Source organism: Gobio gobio (genome assembly GCF_949357685.1).
Source record: "Gobio gobio genome assembly, chromosome: 14".
Classification (NCBI taxonomy): domain Eukaryota; kingdom Metazoa; phylum Chordata; class Actinopteri; order Cypriniformes; family Gobionidae; genus Gobio; species Gobio gobio.
This window is the reverse complement of record NC_137107.1, coordinates 2941456-2965333: the sequence shown is the minus strand read 5'-3', so window position 1 is coordinate 2965333 and position 23878 is coordinate 2941456. Positions and strand designations below refer to the sequence as shown.

Sequence of the window (23878 nt, the reverse complement as noted above, 5' to 3'; positions counted from 1 at the left end):
ATAAGTACTAATAGCTAATGAATAAGTACTAATAGCTAATGAATAAGTACTAATAGCTAATGAATAAGTACTAGTATCTAATGAATAAGTACTAGTATCTAATGAATAAGTACTAGTATCTAATGAATAAGTACTAGTATCTAAAGAAGAGGCACTAGTAACTAATGAATAAGTACTAGTATCTAATGAATAAGTACTAGTATCTAATGAATAAGTACTAGTATCTAATGAATAAGTACTAGTATCTAAAGAAGAGGCACTAGTAACTAATGAATAAGTACTAGTATCTAAAGAAGAGGCACTAGTAACTAATGAATAAGAACTAGTATCTAAAGAAGAGGCACTAGTAACTAATGAATAAGTACTAGTATCTAAATAAGAGGCACTAGTATCTAATGAATAAGTACTAGTATCTAAAGAAGAGGCACTAGTATCTAATGAATAAGTACTAGTATCTAAAGAAGAGGCACTAGTAACTAATGAATAAGTACTAGTATCTAAAGAAGAGGCACTAGTAACTAATGATAAGTACTAGTATCTAAAGAAGAGGCACTAGTAACTAATGAATAAGTACTAGTATCTAAAGAAGAGGCACTAGTATCTAATGAATAAGTACTAGTAACTAATAATAAGTACTAGTATCTAAAGAAGAGGCACTAGTAGCTAAAGAATAAGTACTAGTATCTAAAGAAGAGGCGCTAGTAACCAATGAATAAGTACTAGTATCTAAAGAAGAGGCACTAGTAACCAATGAATAAGTACTAGTATCTAAAGAAGAGGCACTAGTAACTAATGAATAAGTACTAGTATCTAAAGAAGAGGCACTAGTAACCAATGAATAAGTACTAGTATCTAAAGAAGAGGCACTAGTAACTAATGAATAAGTACTAGTATCTAAAGAAGAGGCACTAGTAACCAATGAATAAGTACTAGTATCTAAAGAAGAGGCACTAGTAACAAATGAATAAGTACTAGTAACTAATAATAAGTACTAGTATCTAAAGAAGAGGCACTAGTAACTAATGAATAAGTACTAGTATCTAAAGCAGAAGCACTAGTATCTAATGAATAAGTACTAGTATCTAAAGAAGAGGCACTAGTAACTAATGAATAAGTACTAGTAACTAATAATAAGTACTAGCATCTAAAGAAGAGGCACTAGTAACTAATGAATAAGTACTAGTATCTAAAGAAGAAGCACTAGTATCTAATGAATAAGTACTAGTATCTAAAGAAGAGGCACTAGTAACTAATGAATAAGTACTAGTATCTAAAGAAGAAGCACTAGTATCTAATGAATAAGTACTAGTATCTAAAGAAGAGGCACTAGTAACTAATGAATAAGTACTAGTATCTAAAGAAGAAGCACTAGTATCTAATGAATAAGTACTAGTATCTAAAGAAGAGGCACTAGTAACTAATGAATAAGTACTAGTAGCATGAAAATAGATACTAGTACATTTTAAGAATTAAATGTTAAAATGGTTTGCCATACAAACTCTTTTTGAGTGGTTATGTGATTCTCACACGCGATATGTCTTAATATCGACATGTGTGTGCTGAAATAACAGTTATGTTCATGTGTGTGTGTAGGTTCTCTCATTCTCTGATGCTTCAGTCCGGCATGCACCCAACAGGCATCCCTCACCCCGCTATAGTGCCCCCCTCAGGCAAACAGGAGCATGTCCATTTCGACAGGAACATCTATCCGTAAGTGCTTCAAGAAACTCATGCTTTGTTTCATTCTACATGTTATTAAGTGTCCATGTCTGAATACAGTGAAAGCCTTTAGTTTTCCTGAGGGACGTTAGTGAAACTCGTGTTTCACAGATGCACTTTGAGTCTGAATCTGTGTAAATAGTTTTTGGGGAAATCTGGTATGGTTTTAGGAGAAATCTTTAGTCTTGTTCAAACACATTTCTCAATACTTAGGTCACTTTTTCAAAACTCTTCACACTACAGTTCTCCTAACCAACTTTCAATTCGGCACAGCAGTTTATTTCAAAATACACTAAAACTACCACAACACTTCATTCATGTCTTAAAATAACCCATTCCCCTTACGAAAAATAAGTATACTTCAAGTTCATTTTATGAAGTATACTTAAGTATATTTTTAAGTATACTTTATGTCATAAGTATACTAATATCAATGTGTACTACTAGTAAACTTTTAAGTGTACTATTTCAGTACTACATGGGACTAAATTGGCCCAGTTTTAGTATATAAAAGTATAAGTTAAAGTGTACTATAAGTGTAACAGTAGTAAACTTTAACATTTGTACTGCATCTGTACTACAAGTTAACTTATAAGTATACTAGTAGTTTACTATTTTAATACAAGTAGGATTTTTTTAGTTTATGAAAGTACACTTAAGTTTAGTAGTTTATACTGCAAGTGTACTTGTAAGTTTTCTTTAAGTGAACATAACATTGTACTTATAGTAAGGGGAAAGAGTAAAGTAGGTTTTAAGTGTACACAATCAAAAGATTGAGTACAAGTACAGGCCAAATATACTTAGACCTTTCTGTCAGTATAAGTCAAGCATACTTAAGTGCAGTTTTAAGTATATTTCTAAGAAGTACATAAGGTTTCCTCTTTTGTATGGATGGTGATGAAACTGATAGACTAACACTGTAATTGTTCTGATAGTATTTCATTTTTTTAGACTCAGAATATATATTTCAATAGGGTATCACTGTAGAAACTTTGCTCATTTCTGTCTTATTCATATACGTGTTATTTTGGACTTAAGTTTTGAAAAGGGAATGTGAACATGTACAAACTGGCCTTTATAGTGTATCATATATCACCAATCATATGTCACACAGTGAAAGTGTCTGAAACTGAAGGGAACATTATGATTTAAATATATCGGCCAAATTTCCTTACCAGGCTAACATATATCGGCCGATACTGATATGGTGGTCATTATATTGTGCATCCCTACTTTCTAATAGCCTAACAATTGTAGGAAAAAAAAATATTTCAGATTTGTGAAGAGAATATCCTCTTCCCAATGCATTTTTTGTGTCTTTTGTGTCCTGTATGACTATTGCAGAGACAGACAGTAGTGAAGTGTTTTTACTTTCTACATTTTACATATCAGTTTTTTCTTTGAAAAATGTTTACTTCACTTTTATAGCATAATATATAATGTCATACATTTTACTGCACTACATTCCATCAATAAAAGTTTACCTTTAACACTTAATTACATTAAAAATGTAGTACTTTCTTACTTGTACTCAAGTAAAACTTTGAATGACTTGAGTAAAAGTATACAGTACATTTTTTTAATGTAATTAAGTGTTAAAGGGGTGGTTGATTGGCACTTTTTACTATGTGTAAAGAGTGTGTCTCCAGAGTGTGTGTGAAGTTTTAGCTCAAAATACCCCACAGATCATTTTTATTGCATGTTAAAATTGCCACTTTTTGAAGGGGAGCAAAAATGCGCCATTTCTGTGTGTGTCCCTTTAAATGCAAATGAGCTGCTGCTCCCGCCCCCTTTCAGGAAGAGGGCGGATCTTCAAGAGCTTGTGTTAGCAGCTCTGATTACCTCACACACACACACACACTGAAACTGTTCACCTTTTATGATCAAACCGGAGTCAATGATGGAGAGACTCCAGAAGAAGAGACGACATGTAGAACGAGACAGGATAATCTATAACTTCTAAACATGCCGTTTGTTGCGTGTTCTCGGGGGCGGGGTTTATGTAAATGTTTGGGGTAGTGATGTCACTAACTCGTTGTAGTCCCGACCAGCCGCTTGTTGTAGTCCTAAAAAGAGATTTCTGTAAAAGAAAATATCTCCTACTACTATTATTATTATGAACATTGTCGTTGTAACTACCACCACTACTATTATTATTATTATTACTAATATTAATACTATTATTATTATTATTATACATCACAAATGTTTCTACCACAATCACTCTTATTATTATCATGAATATTATTACTACAAACTAATACTATTACTACTATTATGATTATTAATACCATTATTGTTATTAGAAATTAGAAATGTTACCACTACTATTACTAATATTATCATGAATATTATTGTTGTTACTACCACTACTACTGCTACTATTACAATTGTTGTTATAATTATTGTTACTATAATGATAACTACTTCTACTACAACTCTATTTCTATTCTCTTTCTCTTGGTTTTGTTTTTTCTTTTTTTTCCTCTCCCCTTCTCCCAGTGGTTTTGGACCGAGCCATTGCATCTTGATGCAACTTTGTAATGTAATTGTTTTTGTTTTGTTTTGTTTTGTCCGTATTCTGTTGTTTTTTTGTTACAACATGTGTATTGTTTTGAGCATCAATTAAAAAAAAGAAAATGTCTCCCTTTGCTTTGAGCTTTGAGCATCGTAATTTTGCAGATGTTGTTTCTGCTCAAAAGCCGACACTACACACACACTAAACTTACACAAGTCAAATCATAATCAACCACCCCTTTAAATGATATTCAGTATGGAAAGTAGTGCAATAAAAGTATGACATTATGCTTTGCACTGCAAAAAATGCTTTTCTTACTTAGTATTTTTGTCTTGTTTTCAGTCCAAATATCTAAAAATTCTCAAAACAAGAAGCATTTACTAGACAAATAAAAATGATTGTCTTGTTTTGGGGGGAAAGAACTCAAAATTAAGTGAGTTTTTGCTTAAAATTAGCTAAATAATCTGCCAACGGGGTAAACAAAAAAATCTTAATTCAAACAGAAAACAACATTATTTTGCTTACCCCATTGGCAGATTATTTTGCTTATTTTAAGCAAAAACTCACTTAATTTTCAGTTATTTTCCCCCAAAACAAGACAAAAACTTCTGCTTGTCTAGTAAATGCTTCTTAATGTAAGATTTTTTAGATATTTGGACTGAAAACGACAAAAAAACGAAGTAAGAAAAGCATTTTTTGCAGTGTGTTTGGCTAAAACAATTCAAAAAGGGCATTTCCGTCAGCTCTATAACTCTATTCTTCTGTCCGCAGTAAATCTCATGCCGATGGCAAGCGTGAGAAGGAGCCCAAGAAGCCGGTGATCAAGAAGCCTCTGAACGCGTTCATGCTGTACATGAAGGAGATGCGGGCGAAAGTGATCGCCGAGTGCACGCTGAAGGAGAGCGCCGCCATCAACCAGATCCTGGGCCGACGGGTTGGTCATCAAGTCTATGTTACTGTACAGCTTTCCTGTAGCTCAAACTGTAGAGCGTGGCGCTAGCAACGCCAAGGTCATGGGTTTGATTCCCAGGGAAAGCAAGAACTATGTAAAAATGTGTACCTTGAATGCAATGTAAGTCGCTTTGGATAAAAGCGTCTGCCAAATGCATAAATGTAAATGTATGTAAATGTATGTGTGTGTGTGCGATCGGGATGTGTGTGTGTGTGCGGTCTGAGACGCTTCTCTGTGTGTGTTGTGTGCAGTGGCACGCGCTGACCCGCGAGGAACAGGCTAAGTACTATGAGCTGGCGCGGAAGGAGCGGCAGCTTCACATGCAGCTTTACCCCAGCTGGTCCGCCCGAGACAACTACGTGAGTGCTTCCTCTTTCCTCAGATCCTCCAGAACCATGAACATGTGGAAATAAGAGTGAAGGAGGAGCAGATCCAGTGAACAAACTCTCAGCTTTCAGTAACATGCATGTAAAGAAGGGGTGCGACGGACCACTAAACTCACCGATGCTGGGGCATCTTTCCCATCTGCGAAAAACGCCAACTTTACGAAACCACAGCCAGTTCAAACATTATTATTAAAGTGAACAGTCAGGGATATAAAATAGCAATTGCAGGCATAGAGAAATACAACACATGATGTAAACCGAGCTTTAAACAGAGCTTTCAGGGACAGACATCGAGTAATCAGTGGAAAAATAACACTTTATGGTATTCAGTGTGTAAATTAAATATGGATTCATCTTTGTTAAAGGGATAGTTCAGCCAAAAATGAAAATTAGCCCATGATTTCCTCTCCCTCAGCTCATCTGAGGTGTGTGTGACATTCTTCTCTCAGAAGAATAAAATCTGATTATATTACAGCAGTCCAGGCTAATCCAAGCTTTAGAATAGCAGTAATAGTTGCTCTGTTTTTGAAGTTCATATTAAGTGCATCTGTCCATCATATAACTGCTCCAGCGGCTCTGGGGTGTTAATAAAGGCCTTCTGAAGCAAATCAATGCGTTTGAGTAAGAAAAATATCCATATTTAAAACTTTATCAAGTAAACTTTCGGCCGATCGTCTTCCCTGTTCAGTTTCTGGAGAAAGTGTGTAAAGTTCGCCTGCGGATGGAAAGACTAACGCTCAGGTCATGACGTCACACACACATCTTGAGATTCACTTTCAACATTCAACACTTTTACACAGAAGGCGGAGGCCGAAAGTTTACTTGATAAAGTTTTAAATATGGATATTTTTCTTACACAAACGCATTGATTGGCTTCAGAAGGCTTTTATTAACACCCCAGAGCCGCTGGAGCAGTTATATGACGCACAGATGCACTTTAAATGGACTTCAAAAACAGAGCAACTATAAATCAAATTCTAAAGCTTGCATTAGCCTGGACTATTGTAATATAACTCAGATTTTATTCGTCTGAAAGAAGAATGTCACACACACCTCGGATGAGCTGAGGGAGATTAAATCATGGGCTAATTTAAATTTTTGGGAGAACTATCCCTTTAATGACACAGACGACTATGGAATTCCGAAGCTGCCAATATAATAAATAAAAACATACATAAATATACAAAGAAATATAAAAAAAAAATGAGTATTTATACTTTTATTTCCTTATGTATAATTGTATTTTTTTACATTTATTTATTTAGACAAAGTAAACTGTAGAAATTAGTAAATGTAGAAATAAATAAATGTGGATAAAATACAAATTATAAATAAGAAAATAAAAGTATAAAAACTCATTTATTTTTGTTTTCTACATTTCTTTGTATATTTTTTTGTGTGTTGTTTTTTGTTGTTGTTGTTTGTTTTTACATTTCTTCGTATATTTACTTTATATTTGATTTTGGCAGTTTGGGAATTCCCCAGCCGGCTGCAGGAATATTAGGCTGCTGTCTCTTTAAGAGCGAATGCACGGATCTAATACACTGATACACACGCAGGCCCGGGTCCAGAATCAGAGCACTGACAGTACTTCCTAACCCAGTGCAGGTGTAATGTGTAAGCAACGACTTCAACATAACTACAATAGCAATATACAGCGAGACAATTAAAGCATGAGTTCACTTCAAAATGAAAATCTTCAATGGGAACCAACGGCTGAAGGTCCAGATCACTGCAGTTTCAGAGACTCTGACCAATCCAGATCTAGACAAACCATCGCCACATTTACAACACACACACACATTTATACACTTTAACCTCAGACGCTCGACTTCAGTGCTGTTCTTCTTCACGGTGTGTGATGTCATCACGTCAGAAAGGTCACATGACGTCGGTGGAAGTGGCGATAAACTCATCTCATGTTCTCTTCCAACTTTAAAATCGTCCGACATCACAGTTTGACCTTTATCTGTGTAAAGGGCGTTTGATTTAGTCTTTGCACGTTCGTTTTAACACTGGGGCGGCACTTCCACCTACGTCATGTGACCTTTCAGACGTGATGACATCATATGGCGTGAAGAAGAACAGCACTGAAGTTGCCCATCTGAGGTTAAAGTGTATAAACGTGTGTGTGTGTTGTAAATGTGGCGATGGTTTGTTTAGATCTGGGATTGGATCTTCAGCCGTTGGTGAAGGCCTTACGCGTTCAGTGTCTCAGCTGGAAGAATGGATTTGATTATAATATTCTTTATCTGACTCCATTTATTATAGTTGTCGCATTTAGAAGAGAATCCCAACCGAATGTTTGGTCATCTATATTTGGTAGTTAATCATACATTTGATCGTTCCGTTTTAACCCTTTGTTACAATTACAACGTTCCACATTGGAGATAGTTAATAATTACAGATTAATTCAGAAAGGATCAAAATGTAACAATTTATTAACAATCAAGTAAATGTAAAATGTCAATTACATCATAGACATAAATCTCTTCTAAAAGGAAACACAAATTCTGGTTATGGTTACACTTAAAATCGTTTCAAATAAATGTAAAACATAAACCATTAATTATGCTCTGTAGGCCTCTGCCTAGAATGTTACCTGTGAGATAGAGAGAGAGAAAGAGAGAGAGAGAGAGAGAGAGAGAGAGAGAGAGAGAGAAAGAGAGAGAGAGAGAGAGAGAGAGAGAGAGAGAGAGAGAAAGGGAGAGAGCTAAAGAACAGCTCTCTCCAGAGAAAGCCAGAGAAACCAAAGAGAGCGAGCTACAGTTGAAATTCTCTTTTATCCTCTTTCCTGATGTCACCAAATTCAAACCTGACTCTTGTAAAACTGACCAATCAGACCAACCCGTGAGACATTTGAAAATAACCAATCAGACAAAACTTCCCCCATTGTATCAAAGGTGCGAAAACCTGTTGGCCAGCCGGCCAATCATTCTTTTGTCTTTCTAACTCAACCTGGCCCTCTGATGGCGTTAAGGGGGAAGGGGTTGAGTCAATTTCAATATCTTGATCACGACGATGGCAGTTAACAGCAAAGCAGAGGATTTTGTTCCATTTAAAATATCTTTGATTATTTTCCACCTTACAGTTCCCATTGAAGATTTTCATTTTGAAGTGAACTCATGCTTTAAGGTTATTTACAAGTCGTTACTTTTACAAACTATTGGGAAAAAAATCTAAATATTGATATGAAAATTCGAACAGGTTTCTATTAATCTGCATTTACATTGCTTAACACACACCTATGTTGACATATTTTGTTCTATTGTTATCACTGAGTGATCCTCACATCTATATGTTGGTCACTTTTGACATTTTCCAGCGTATAATTGGCCGTTCTCTTAACAGCATGAAAAACAAAACTTGTATTCAAATTCTGAATGCGTGATATAGACTCGAGAGCCTTCCCTTATAATCACTAAACCTTCCATTACATGCACTGCCGCTGTCTCCACTGCTCAACCAATCTCTGCGCTGATATTATGAGAAGATCGGCCAGCGTGCAGAACTCCCGGGACAAAACCCCTGAGGGAGAATTCTGACCCTTAAACGCCTCTGATTGGCCAATGCGTTCAAGAGCTCAACAGACATGACTGTGATTGGCTACATTCCTCACCGCTGTAACCTTTGACACTGATTGAGATTATCACAGTATCTGACGTGCTCCTGCTTTTGTAGAACCGGGCCTGTACACACGTTTTCACAACTATTTACATTCACTCAACACACACCCGACTGTGTTTATGTGAATACTTGCGAAGACGCCATTTTGTGTGTATGTCTCCATGCAAACACAAAAAGACACAGAGTTTGCTCGAAAACCGAGTTCTCTTTCGCCTCTTTTGGCACTTAAAGGACAACTCTGGTGAAAAATGAGCCTAGGGGTAATTAACACATGGTTACCGAGTAGATCGTTCTCTGGGATGCGTTTTCATGAAAATCGAATGTAAAGAGTTTTATCTCTAAAAACAGATTAGCTTATAACGCTAGTATATGGGGCATAGAATAAGTAAAATTGAATCACTAGTTAATACCACTAACAAGGCTCAAAATAGCCTCACACTAACACAGTAGCATAATGAGGGACCCTACATGCAAACCGAAGCATTGAGAAGTTTGTAAGTGTACAAACAGTTTAATAAGAAGATACTTTATAAAGACAGAACATTACGCGGATACAGACAGGAGCCATCTTGGAAAACAGTCTGGACAAGTCGAGCCACGAACGCTGTGCTCAGTGAGCAGGTCGATAGGAATTATCGCAGCTTAGCACAGCGTTCGTGGCTCGACTTGTTAGTGGTGTTAACTAGCGTTTCAATTGGACTTACTCTATGCCCCATATACTAGCGTTATAAGCTAATCTGTTTTTAGAGATAAAACTCTTTACATTAGATTTTCATGAAAACGCATCCCAGAGAACGATCTACTCGGTAACCATGTGTTAATTACCCCTAGGTTCTTTTTACACCAGAGTTGTCCTTTAAATGGTTTAAACTCGCTTGAATGAACACACTGGTTTAACTCTGCAACTAATCTGCGAATTGCTTACAAGCCAAACCGTGGGGTTCTGGTCCACATCTGGTACGCGTGGAATCCATATGTTCCAGATGTGGACCCTATGTTGCTGTCTGAGTACAGATCAACTACGATCCCTAATGTAAATTATAGCTATAATAAGTATAATTATGATCACTTAGTTAACGCCATTATGTTAACCAGCATTCAGTGACCGTATTTAACTAATAAAACACTACAACCATAACACCAAATGATGATCTGAAGCGTCCGATGGGAAATATATGACATCACGCAGTGGGCCGCAAATGTGTTCATGTTGACTTGAAGCTGGAGACTTTGTCACAGATGGCTTCTCATATCACTCACTGAATTTGGCATTAAACGCAATACTACACTCGAAAAAATGCAGTTTTAAAAGAAATTTGGGTCAAATATGGACAAACCCAACCGTTGGGATCCAAATTAAATTTGTTGGGTTTGTCCATTTCTGACCCAAATGTGGTTTAAAACTGCCTTTTTTTTAGAGTGTAGCTGTTCAGAAGAACTGGACATACAAGACAACTTCACTAGCTATGTTTCCGTCCACGCATTTTGGGACATCGCGTAAAAAATGCTCAAATAAACTCTAAAAATGCGCTTAAATCCTTCAATTCAATTCATCCGATAAGAAGAAGTGTGCATAAGCTAACACATTTACCCAATAAATGCACAACAAAATACTCTTTGCCTCAGCTGATTCTGTGATTGGATGACTGGCCTAACCAGCAGACCAATGGCGTCGCAGCATCTCAAATGTTGTTTGGTGGCTCTGAAAGGTCAGCGATCAGATTGATTTGGTTTAATGTTACGCTCCCGAACACCAGCGTCCGACCGCAAGAGAACATGACCGCATTTATTACGCAAAACTACCATTTTTATTACAAATTTCCAGGAAGTGTTCTCTTGAACGCACGGGACGGTTTTACACGCAAATGTTTTATGCGATATTCCAAGATTAATTTGCAGCTTTGGATGGAAACTAATGCCAGCGTATGTAGCAGCTGACTGTGTTTATTTGACAATATTACTTTGAAATAATTTGATAAATAATATATAAATAAATATTTGAATGAAAACACAGCCCAATGCTCCCATAGATTCAAGTTGAAGGAGGGACCCGGGCCACATCTAGAGATCAGACACTCTCAGTAAGGAACCATTTAAGCCCTTAGCATGATTTCTTTTATTGGTAAATTCAATATTTGAATATTTTCAGAAAGTAATCTCTCTCTCTCTCTCTCTGAGATTGACACGCATCACATGTGAACAGAAATGTCACCTACATTTAGAATCATCACCTACATGCAAACAGGAAACACGCAACCCACGCAAAGATATTAACTGCAGCGCTGCTGTCGTGTGCGGATGTGTCTGTTCCCGCTCACACTCACACACACACACACACACACACACACACACACACACACACACACACACACTCACACACACTCACACACACACTCATTGTGTATTTGGGAAAGCAGGGGGTGGAAGAAAGCAGAGATCAGGCATGGCACACAGATACAGAAGTGTAGTTAGCATGATTTAACACTCACATGTGTGTTCTGATGATGGTCAGCGTGTTCACGACCCTTCTCTGATCTCTCATAACCACAGGGCAAAAAGAAGCGAAGGAAACGAGACAAGCAGCAGGACTCCAACTCAGGTACATGTTTGTGTTTTCACAGTCATATATCAAAATAAGACCGTTCTGCTTATTAACATACACTCTTAAATATAACGAGCAGTTCGCATCAGTGCCAAAACAGTCGGGTTCTGGAAGTAGAAACTCCATTCATTTTCTCAATAGGGAAATTCATTTTTAACGATAGCTTATTTTTAACAATAGCTCCATCTGTGAGCTTCTGTAACCCCTCCTGTTCAAACTGCCCACTCTAAGCGGGACTCGAACCCAGGTCCGCCCGCATGAGAGTCAGATGCTCTAACACAGAGGCTAAAGGCTGCAACCCCTAGCGTCAGTCGCTAGAGCGTCTCTTGAGGTCAGAGGAGTGAGGTTTACTCGCACAGCAACTTCTAGCTGGCCTCCGGTACACTCACCCCCGTAAACCTCACTCTCATCCAGGTCACGGCACCAATGTAACCCCTCCTGTTCAAACCTGCCCTCTCCAAGCGGGTCTCGAACCCGGGTCCGCCCGCATGAGAGTGAGACGCTCTAACAAGGAGGCTAAAGGCTGCAACCCCTAGCGTCAGCCTCCGTTACACTACAAGGTTGTTTATTCAATGGCATTTGCTTCTGTTGAAGCCGTTGACCTGCATTATTTCAATGCTGTGGAATTTGTGGTGAAAAACTACATTACCCATGATGCTGTACAGAAATTACACCAATCAGAGAGGCGAAACAAGCAAAGCACGCCAAAAGAGCTCTTTAGCTCCACCCACGCCCACTAAGCACTGCAAAAATGATGTAATCAAGTCTTTCAAAATAATTTAACATTTGCATATATATATATATTAGGCAGCACAAGGTGCCACCTTCAGGGGTCTAGAGGAGGCCATGCCTCAATGGGTCAGCGAAAGAGGGACCAACACAATATTAGGATATCATAATGTTATGCCTGATTGGTGTATATATTCAACATTATTTTAAAATCCCTATTAGAAAAAATGAATGGAAAAAAATACTTCTGGAACCAACGGCGCTGAAAAAGTTATTCTTAAGAGTGTATATAAAAAATCAAAATACACATTTAAAACCAATCGTTCAAACTGTATATTCTGGATGAGTCGCATTCAGAGCAAATAAATACCAAAAACGGGACGTGATGTCCGACCCTAAACAGGACAGAATGCTCAAGCACACCTGGCTCTTCCCGTCATTTACACACTTTATAAGCTCTTTGATAGTTCACACATACAACGAGCGCTTTTAGCCCAGTTCATTAAGTTACAATGCAAAATATACATCAAGCCGAACCAGGACTAAATGTATCATTTCCTTTCTGGTCCGGACCAAAGAGAACCAAGAGAACAAGTGTGAACACACCCTAAGAGAAGCACTCTTTAAACAATTACAAATACATTTTTATCGCTTATAACTTTTGGAGACATAAATAGCGCAAAACTGGACAAGGATGCAAGATTCTAGTGCGCACGTGTTCAGATGGTACATGCTTTGAAAGGCTACACGTTTAACATAAAAAAGTATGCTTTGGGCTTAAAGGGGTGGTTCCGTGGTTTTTTTCCTAGGCTTGTTTGTGTTTATGGGGCGCAGTATAACATGTCTTAATACTTTTTTTTTTTTTTTTACGCCATATTTTTCTTATATTGGACCTTTCTTCCACACCGCTGTCTCCACTGTCCTTTGAACGGCTCGTTTTCTTCCTGCTTCTGTGAAGCCCATCCCTCCGAAAAACACAATGGTCTTAGATTGGTCAGATGGCCAGATGTGGTTTGTAGTTCTGCAACAGCTCTCTCTCTTTGGTAATGACTGCGATGTGGCCTCGCCCACTTTGTTGCGTATTCGCGGGGGCAGTGTTTGTTAATAGCAGGTGTTTATCATGTCACCAACCCGGGAAGAAGCTTGTTGTAGTCCAAACCGGCCGTTTTTGTAGGCAATAAACTGCCATAACTTTAAAAGACAATATATCCGTTTGCATTGAACTTTCAGCACTGTAACTTTGCAGATACTGTTTATGCTCAAGCAGCAACATTACACACTAACTAAAGTTAAAAAAGTGAAATCGCATGCAACCACCCCTTTAAATACACTGGCACTTTTGCTGCTTTCGTTTATGTGGTGTATTACATGCAGTGGTAGGCATGCACAGACTACATGATATTATATGTCTCTGTTTATGAGGGAGTGCTCTGACTGTCTTGATTGTGATTGCTTCTCTGTTTCTCCTGGTGTGCGGATGGCTAACCTCTCTGCCTTGGCGGCCTCTTTCCCCTTCATCTCCTTCTGCCTCACTCTTCTGTCTCTGCCACTGGCTCTTTTTCCCCGTGTGCACGCATGCTGCCTTTCGCTCAGACCCCGGCTCGCCAAAGAAATGCCGTGCTCGCTTTGGCCTCAACCAACAAACGGACTGGTGCGGCCCCTGCAGGTGTGTACTACTGTTCTTCCGTCTGCCCTGTCCCGCATGCATCTGTCACTAACATTAGTGCACTTTAACTGCTCCAGTTCAGCTCCAGCCCTGATCCTTTGGAGCGAAACTCTGCAGGACGGTTTCCCAGCACTGCTTTAATGAAACAAATGCGCTACAAACCCCTCCACTGTTTCATCTGTGTCCATTAAGCTTTGAGTCGTAGTCCTGTTTGAACCAGTCATTACTTGTGTACAGTGGTGGACGAAACACAAACACCAAGAGCTTGAGTAAAGATACAAAGTCAAAGTTTATTTACCAGCGTGCTCTACAACACATCATAAAGCATCAAATTACCATTAACGATAAGATAGAAATGAGATTGACATTCTTAATCATACAAAAGGTCATAATCAAACAAGACAATCATTTAGGGAACATTGAAAGCTAGTGAAAATTAGTAATAAAATAACACCAGAATGAACCTCATTGGTTCTTGAGAAGCTCAAACGTGATGCGTAACACGAGAACGAACCTGATTGGTTCTTGAGAAGCTCAAACGTGATGCGTAACACGAGAATTAACCTCATTGGTTCTTGAGAAGCTCAAACGTGATGCGTAACACGAGAATTAACCTCATTGGTTCTTGAGAAGCTCAAACGTGATGCGTAACACTAGAATGAACCTCATTGGTTCTTGAGAAGCTCAAACGTGATGCGTAACACTAGAACGAACCTCATTGGTTCTTGAGAAGCTCAAACGTGATGCGTAACACCAGAATGAACCTCATTGGTTCTTGAGAAGCTCAAACGTGATGCGTAACACCAGAATGAACCTCATTGGTTCTTGAGAAGCTCAAACGTGATGCGTAACACTAGAACGAACCTGATTGGTTCTTGAGAAGCTCAAACGTGATGCGTAACACTAGAATGAACCTCATTGGTTCTTGAGAAGCTCAAACGTGATGCGTAACACTAGAACGAACCTCATTGGTTCTTGAGAAGCTCAAACGTGATGCGTAACACTAGAATGAACCTCATTGGTTCTTGAGAAGCTCAAACGTGATGCGTAACACCAGAATGAACCTCATTGGTTCTTGAGAAGCTCAAACGTGATGCGTAACACTAGAACGAACCTGATTGGTTCTTGAGAAGCTCAAACGTGATGCGTAACACGAGAATTAACCTCATTGGTTCTTGAGAAGCTCAAACGTGATGCGTAACACGAGAATTAACCTCATTGGTTCTTGAGAAGCTCAAACGTGATGCGTAACACTAGAACGAACCTGATTGGTTCTTGAGAAGCTCAAACGTGATGCGTAACACGAGAATTAACCTCATTGGTTCTTGAGAAGCTCAAACGTGATGCGTAACACGAGAATTAACCTCATTGGTTCTTGAGAAGCTCAAACGTGATGCGTAACACTAGAACGAACCTGATTGGTTCTTGAGAAGCTCAAACGTGATGCGTAACACGAGAATGAACCTCATTGGTTCTTGAGAAGCTCAAACGTGATGCGTAACACTAGAATGAACCTCATTGGTTCTTGAGAAGCTCAAACGTGATGCGTAACACTAGAACGAACCTGATTGGTTCTTGAGAAGCTCAAACGTGATGCGTAACACGAGAATGGACCTCATTGGTTCTTGCTGAAGCTCAAACGTGATGCGTAACACTAGAATGAACCTCATTGGTTCTTGAGAAGCTCAAACGTGATGCGTAACACAAGAATGAACCTCATTGGTTCTTGAGAAGCTCAAACGTGATGCGTAACACCAGAATGAACCTCATTGGTTCTCACTGAAGCTCAAACGTGATGCGTAACACTAGAATGAACCTCATTGGTTCTCACTGAAGCTCAAACGTGATGCGTAACACGAGAATGAACCTCATTGGTTCTCACTGAAGCTCAAACGTGATGCGTAACACCAGAATGAACCTCATTGGTTCTTGAGAAGCTCAAACGTGATGCGTAACACTAGAATGAACCTCATTGGTTCTTGATGAAGCTCAAACGTGATGCGTAACACCAGAATGAACCTCATTGGTTCTCACTGAAGCTCAAACGTGATGCGTAACACGAGAATGAACCTCATTGGTTCTTGAGAAGCTCAAACGTGATGCGTAACACGAGAATGAACCTCATTGGTTCTTGAGAAGCTCAAACGTGATGCGTAACACTAGAATGAACCTCATTGGTTCTTGATGAAGCTCAAACGTGATGCGTAACACCAGAATGAACCTCATTGGTTCTCACTGAAGCTCAAACGTGATGCGTAACACGAGAATGAACCTCATTGGTTCTTGAGAAGCTCAAACGTGATGCGTAACACCAGAATGAACCTCATTGGTTCTTGAGAAGCTCAAACGTGATGCGTAACACTAGAATGAACCTCATTGGTTCTTGATGAAGCTCAAACGTGATGCGTAACACCAGAATGAACCTCATTGGTTCTCACTGAAGCTCAAACGTGATGCGTAACACTAGAATGAACCTCATTGGTTCTCACTGAAGCTCAAACGTGATGCGTAACACCAGAATGAACCTGATTGGTTCTTGAGAAGGTCAAACGTGATGCGTAACACCAGAATGAACCTGATTGGTTCTTGAGAAGCTCAAACGTGATGCGTAACACCAGAATGAACCTCATTGGTTCTTGAGAAGCTCAAACGTGATGCGTAAAACTAGAATGAACCTCATTGGTTCTTGAGAAGCTCAAACGTGATGCGTAACACTAGAATGAACCTCATTGGTTCTCACTGAAGCTCAAACGTGATGCGTAACACCAGAATGAACCTGATTGGTTCTTGAGAAGGTCAAACGTGATGCGTAACACCAGAATGAACCTGATTGGTTCTTGAGAAGCTCAAACGTGATGCGTAACACCAGAATGAACCTCATTGGTTCTTGAGAAGCTCAAACGTGATGCGTAACACTAGAATGAACCTCATTGGTTCTTGAGAAGCTCAAACGTGATGCGTAACACCAGAATGAACCTGATTGGTTCTTGAGAAGCTCAAACGTGATGCGTAACACCAGAATGAACCTCATTGGTTCTCACTGAAGCTCAAACGTGATGCGTAACACCAGAATGAACCTCATTGGTTCTCACTGAAGCTCAAACGTGATGCGTAACACTAGAATGAACCTCATTGGTTCTCACTGAAGCTGAAGCAAGAAATGACGCAACACGAGTGATGTAGAGCCTGTGGAAAGTGTGCAGTGAAGCTCTGCTGTGTTCACACCTCCACCTCCACCTTCAGCAGCTCATCCGCTCGCTGTGGTCAACCTGAGCTCAATAGCAGACGCTGGCATCTTCAAGCAGCAGCGCTGGCACATCTTACCCCTCCTGCTGACGCTGCAGTCAGGGTGAGGCTCCGAGGCTTTGATGCGGCCGAGCTGCTCGTCTGACTGTGATTTGTGCCTGTGGTGGATCTCCAGGCTCTCCTGACGGGTTGGCTCTGTGGTTTGGTAGCGCTGCGGTTTCCAAACGATACTTGTTGATAACACTTTCCACTTCAACACAAACTTTACTCTTCTCCTGTTGAGCCATGTGTGAGGGGGTAAAGACCACTTCATGAACTATTCCCTTAGTGGACAATATGTGTTTATTTTATTGCCCTTCACACACACCAAACTTTACAGTGTTATTCCCAGTGTTGGGGAAACGCATTACAAGTAACTTGAGTTACGTAATAATATCACTTTTTCCAAGTAACTAGTAAAGTAACTCATTACTTTTCAAATTCACAACAAAGTTACTTTTTCACATAAGTTTGACTGACAGCTCATGTTGAGAGTTAGTGCAGAGGTGTGTGTGTGTGTGTGTGTGTGTGTGTGTGTGTGTGTGTGTGTGTGTGTGTGTGTGTGTGTGTGTGTGTGTGTGTGTGTGTGTGTGTGTGTGTGTGTGTGTGTGTGTGTGTGTGTGTGTGTGTGTGTGTGTGTGTGTGTGTGTGTGTGTGTGTGTGTGTGTGTGTGTGTGTGTGTGTGTGTGTGTGTGTGTGTGTGTGTGTGTGTGTGTGTGTGTGCATGTTTTCGTGAAATATCAGGACACAAATGTGTATAATGACATGGGTATTACAAAAAGAGGGTGAAATATGAGGACGTTGCCCATGTCCTCACTTTTCAAAATGCTTATAAATCACACAGAATGAGTTTTTTTTCACAGAAAGTGAACTGCACAGTCTCCTGTGAGGGCTTGGTTTAGGGTCAGTGTAAGGGGATAGAAAATACGGTTTGTACGGTATAAAACCATTACGCCTATGGAATGTCCTCACATTTCACAAAAACAAACATGTGTGTGTGTGTGTGTGTGTGTGTGTGTGTGTGTGTGTGCGAGAGAGAGAGAGAGAGTGTGTGTGTGTGTGTGTGTGTGTGTGTGTGTGTGTGTGTGTGTGTGTGTGTGTGTGTGTGTGTGTGTGTGTGTGTGTGTGTGTGTGTGTGTGTGTGTGTGTGTGTGTGTGTGTGTGTGTGTGTGTGTGTGTGTGTGAACATGAGGGTTATTGTAGTTCTAGACTAAATGTGAGCATTTATTTATCTCACTTGCACAGTAAAGATTCTGTCCTCCTCAAAATGAATAAAATCAGTCAAATGCAAAATCAGAGTATATGCAAACCTCCAATAATTAAATGTGAAATAAAACAACTATTTTTATGCATAATCTACCTTTATATTTAATTGACCAATGTCTTGCTGCTGACCTTTGATGATGAAAATGACTAGATTTATTGTTTTTATTGGTAAAGCTTTTTTCTCCTGCATCTATTCTCCATTATCCAGAGCTGCGCCCTCTAGTGTTCATGAGGGAATCTGCATCTTTACCTCAGCCTGGGGCGCATTATTTACATTTTGGAATGAAGAGGTCTTTACAAAAATATAACTTTTTTGTTTAAAAAAAAAACAAAAACAAGCCCAGGTGAGAAAAAGTAACGCAAAAGTAACGTAACGCATTACTTTTCTTAAAAAGTAACTCAATTAGTTACTTTTTAAGGGAGTAACACAATATTGTAATGCATTAATTTTCAAAGTAACTTTCCCCAACACTGTTTATTCCAATATATCATTTATCATTCGCCTGATTTATCCAACATTATCTTCCGATCCACTCATAGTGTTGCTGTCGTGCCGGATATCGAGTGAATCGCTTCTCAAACAAGAACAGATGTAGGCGGGGCTTGAGTGTGTCTGTGGGGGACTGATTGGATGGTGGTGGTTTGCTATTGGCTGATCTCATGTGAGTGACAGGTGGCCCCGCCCTCGTCATCAGAATGAAGTTGATTCTGTTTCAAGACGTCAAGAAACGTGAATTAAAAAGGTCTGCGATATTCCATTAGGAAGTCAATAATTGTCGGTGTTGACTCTGGGTAGAGTAGTCGCTCATTTTCTGGCATAACTGTTTGTTTTTGTGTGCTTTTATTTTTGTCTGTTCATATTTGTGACGTTTCACATCCACGCTTTATTCACAGATAACTCTCTTGACTGTTCCTAGGAGGAAAAAGAAGTGCATTCGCTACCTACAAAGAGGACGCTGCGCCAGCCCCCATTCTTCCGATGGAAGTGCTATAGACTCCCCCCCTTCACCTGTCTATCACCTGCCAAACCCCGCCTCCCCCGCCAGCAGTCCCCGCCCACAGAGCGGCAAACGCTCCGCCCACCCGCCCAGACTCTCGCTCGACTTCAGCAGAATTAAAACAGAGAGCAGGAAACGGCCACAGTGACCATCCGTCGAGGACACTCATCCCATCTCCTGCTTCCTCCTCAAATAAACCACTTCCTGTGGCGCCTCATTCATCTTTTAGGAAGTCGTGGCATTGGATTTCCTCGTGGGTGAATCTCACGAAGAGTGTTTTCTCTCTGTTATTTCAAGGACAGTTAAGCATGTTATTGTTTTCATTACCATAATGCAAAAAAACGCATTTTTCTTACTGTAGTTCGGTCAAATATATATGAAACAATGGTGCTGTTTGGTCATTTCTTACCAAAAAAATTCACGTTTTGTTTTTATTTGTACTTCATCTGAATGATACGAAACTTGATAAAGGTTTTGACACTTGCTGGACAAATTATGGACATGATTGGAAAAGGTTAAACGGTTGGGAAAATATAGTCAATAGAAGCGAGGGGAAGTGAATCTCCTCTAGTGGAGGCGTTTGGTACCACACACACACACACACACTCACTCACGCACACACACACGAACGAACACACACACACACACACACACACTCACGCACACACACACGAACGAACACACACACACACACACACTCACTCACGCACACACACACGAACGAACACACACACACACACACACACACACACACACACACACACACACACACACACACACACTCACTCACGCACACACACACACACGAACGAACACACACACACACACACACACTCTCACTCACTGAAAGCTCATTTATTGAGATATCAACCTTACATTTGTTAAATTAGATTTATGGCTTTGATTTTCTACGTTTTAGAGTTTGGAAAATATGGATTTCATATAAATATTGAAAATGCCGTTTTTCATGTCAAATTTTATACCATTTTTAACTTTTTTTAAACTTTTTCACTTCAGCAATGATCTGCCACGAATCGTCTGTAAAAGAGACCCGTCTCTAAAGCGTTCATAGTTTAAATTGGACATTACATGCTTAAAAAGTGAATAAATGGATTATAACTACTGCATAAATATAATTTATTACAGTAAAATCCACTAAAAATGCAAAAAATATAATAAAATAGTTTTAAAAAAGGTCATTTTTGGTAGCAGAGGGTTAATAAATATGATTATGATGACTGTAGTACAGTCATGTGAATATAGTTCTCATTACGTCCAGACACCGTTACAGTAGTGGAAATGAATTCCTGCATTACAGTCATGAGAATCTGGGGGAATGTGCTTAATTGTCTTTGATTTTGTGAAGATATGTCTTTGTGAGATTCATCCAGCGTGTTATGACTGATGATTATTGCTCATTTTAATGCCATGTCTCTACATCACTGAAAAACAGTGTCAGTTCTCAATTCTACAATCAAGTAAATGTGTTGTAAAACGTATTCTTTTATAGATATGAAAGTCCGTAAATAACTCAACTTTTATATGTTTTTATGTAAAGAGAAAAAAAAAAAAAAACTTTCTTGGGCTGTTTACTTTTATTCATGCAAGTGGCATTTTGCAGTTTTTGTTGTGTAGCTCTGCATCCAGACGTCTGCGTTTGACATATGAAGTGTGTGTGTGTGTGTGTGTGCGTGTGCGTGTGCGTGTGTGTGTGTGTTGTGTGCTCAGTCGTTCAGTGTTCACTCGGCTTCAGTCAAGCTCTCTTCCTTTCGCTTCTGATGTAACAATCATTCTCTAGATTTATTAAAATATTTTGTTTAAAGGAGATCTTTCAGTGGTTGTGGATTGTGTTATTGAGAGTGTGTGTAGATTCTCTAGTGTAAGTGACTTTATCCATTGACTCAAAGACACTGAGCGCTAACTATAAGAAAAGGGAACGTTTAAAAAGATCCCTGAGGTGCACAGGATATGATTTGAATTAGTTAAAATGCTAGTTTACATCAGGAATTACATTTCTACTAGTAAAAACAATAATTCTTTAATATCTGTAATTGTATTTTCACTAGTTAAAAAAATTAGTTCAAATTCAGTTGATAAAAAAAATTAAATTACAATTTCACAAATCAAAAATATAATTCTTACTTGTCAAAACCTTAATTATTGTAATTATCAATAATTACACAGTTACTAGTAAAAATGGATATCAACAACTGGTAAAAAATAATAATTTTTGATATCAATAATTCGATTGTCACTATGACAATGTTAATTTCTGATATTATGAATGTGATTGTTAGTAAGAAAGCCCCTTTAGATTTCTGAAATTACTCTCCTAATTATTGATATCAGAAATAACAAATGTTACAAGTTGAAATACATTTATAGATATCAAGAATTAACATTTCAACTAGTGACAATTGAGTTCTTGATATCAGGAATTCACATTTGCACTAGAAACAAGTATAATTATTGAATTGTATATGAATTGTATTTCTGGTGTGAAATTTTAATAAGTCTGAATGGCAGCCTATGGTGAGATTTCACTGGTGAAAATACAATTACAGATATCAAGAATTATAGTTTCAACTAGTGAAAATGTAATTGTTGATATCAAGAATGCATATCCAGGGAATTAATAAATATTAAGATGGCTTGCCATACTTTTCACCATAGGCTGCCATTCAAGTTTAATGTTTGATATCAAGAATTGATTTCTTACTACAGAAATACAGTTCTTACTAAAAATAACCATTTCTGATGTCAGTAATACTTTGTTACTAGTATAAATATAAATTCCTGATATCAAAAAAATATATATTTCACTAGATTAAATGTTAATTCTTAATATAGAAATGTATTTCAAAATGTATTTCTGATATGAATATAATTTCAGATATCTAAAATGGCTTTCTAGTAACAATCATATTCATGACATCAAAATAGTCATAGTGAGAATCAAATTATTTATATAAAATTATGATTTTTACTAGAATTGTATTTCTGAAATTTAAATTAAGATTTCACTAGTGAAAATATAATAACAGAGATCAAAAAGGACAGTTTTTACTAGTTGAAATTCATATTTCTGCAAGTGAAGATGTCATTGTTGATATCAAAAAGTATTTTTTTTACCAGTAGAAATGTGAATTCTTGATATAAACAAATCATATCCTGGGATAGGCTAAGTCATTCCGGCTTGCCATATAAATGTGTTATTTCTGATATAAATGCTTAGGAGACTAATTTCAGAGATCTAAAGTGGCTTTCTTACTAACAGACACATTCATGATATCAGAAATTAACATTGGCATAGTGACAATCGAATTATTGATATCAAAAACGAAAACTTTTAGCAATTAATTGTTGATATCAAGAATAGACATTTAGTAACCACGTAAATCCTCAGAAATTGTTATTGTTACTAGTAGAAATCTAATTAGCATTTTAACTAGTGAAAACTAAATTGTTGATATCAATAATTCATATCCTCGGAAGGAATAAACGTCACCCCGGCTTGCCATAGCGCAGACGCCTGATCAACATTCACGCGTTTATAATGGTGACGAGAGAACACATTTTGGGAGCCATTATACAACATGTTACAGTTAAAGAGGCTATATGTACGAATTTTCACGTAATTTTGTGTAAAAACGAGATCTTCACCGACATCCCAGTGTTTATGAAAGCCTGTAGACTTCTCTGTGAAGAACTCGGGCCGGTGGCGGCGGGAAATTCAAATGGATGTGACGGTTACGCGCGCTCCCGAGATCTTCTTCTCTCACATTAAATTAATGCAAATATAATGTTAAGGATAATGTCAAAACAACTACTCTGTACAGTAATCTCAATGTGTCATGAAAAGAAAACCGATTTATTCAAACTTAAGTCTCACAAACCAGACCTCAAACAGGACAACATTTGAGTTTATTTCAATTCATATAAGCTTTATTACGATCGCGATCTCGATTCAATAGCGATTCATTCAGACAAATATTAGATACAGTAGCTATAGTTCATTTCTCTCAAGGGAAAAAATCTCTCACCTAACTTGTAAACATCCCTGTCAGCTGCTATAAAGGTTATAATTAACTCAAATTAAATATAATGCGTTTTTTTTTTATAATTACATA

At 38.3% G+C, this 23878-nt stretch overlaps 1 protein-coding gene across 4 annotated transcripts in view; it reads left to right on the top strand.

Moving 5' to 3' along the window:
- tcf7 (transcription factor 7) overlaps positions 1-21296 on the top strand; it is a gene marked incomplete at its 5' end in the record, with an annotated part of 87928 nt that extends 66632 nt beyond the window's left edge. The window contains 6 exons of one of the 4 annotated variants that reach the window (XM_079834220.1): positions 1594-1710; positions 5009-5171; positions 5441-5548; positions 11233-11283; positions 11753-11801; positions 19645-21296. In XM_079834220.1, coding sequence (XP_079690346.1) covers positions 1594-1710; positions 5009-5171; positions 5441-5548; positions 11233-11283; positions 11753-11801; positions 19645-19667 — 511 coding nt within the window. In that variant the 3' untranslated portion in view covers positions 19668-21296. The remainder of the gene's footprint in view (positions 1-1593; positions 1711-5008; positions 5172-5440; positions 5549-11232; positions 11284-11752; positions 11802-19644) is intronic. The other 3 variants (XM_079834218.1, XM_079834221.1, XM_079834219.1) reach the window with 3 other exon arrangements.
- Between the last annotated feature and the right edge of the window lie 2582 nt (positions 21297-23878).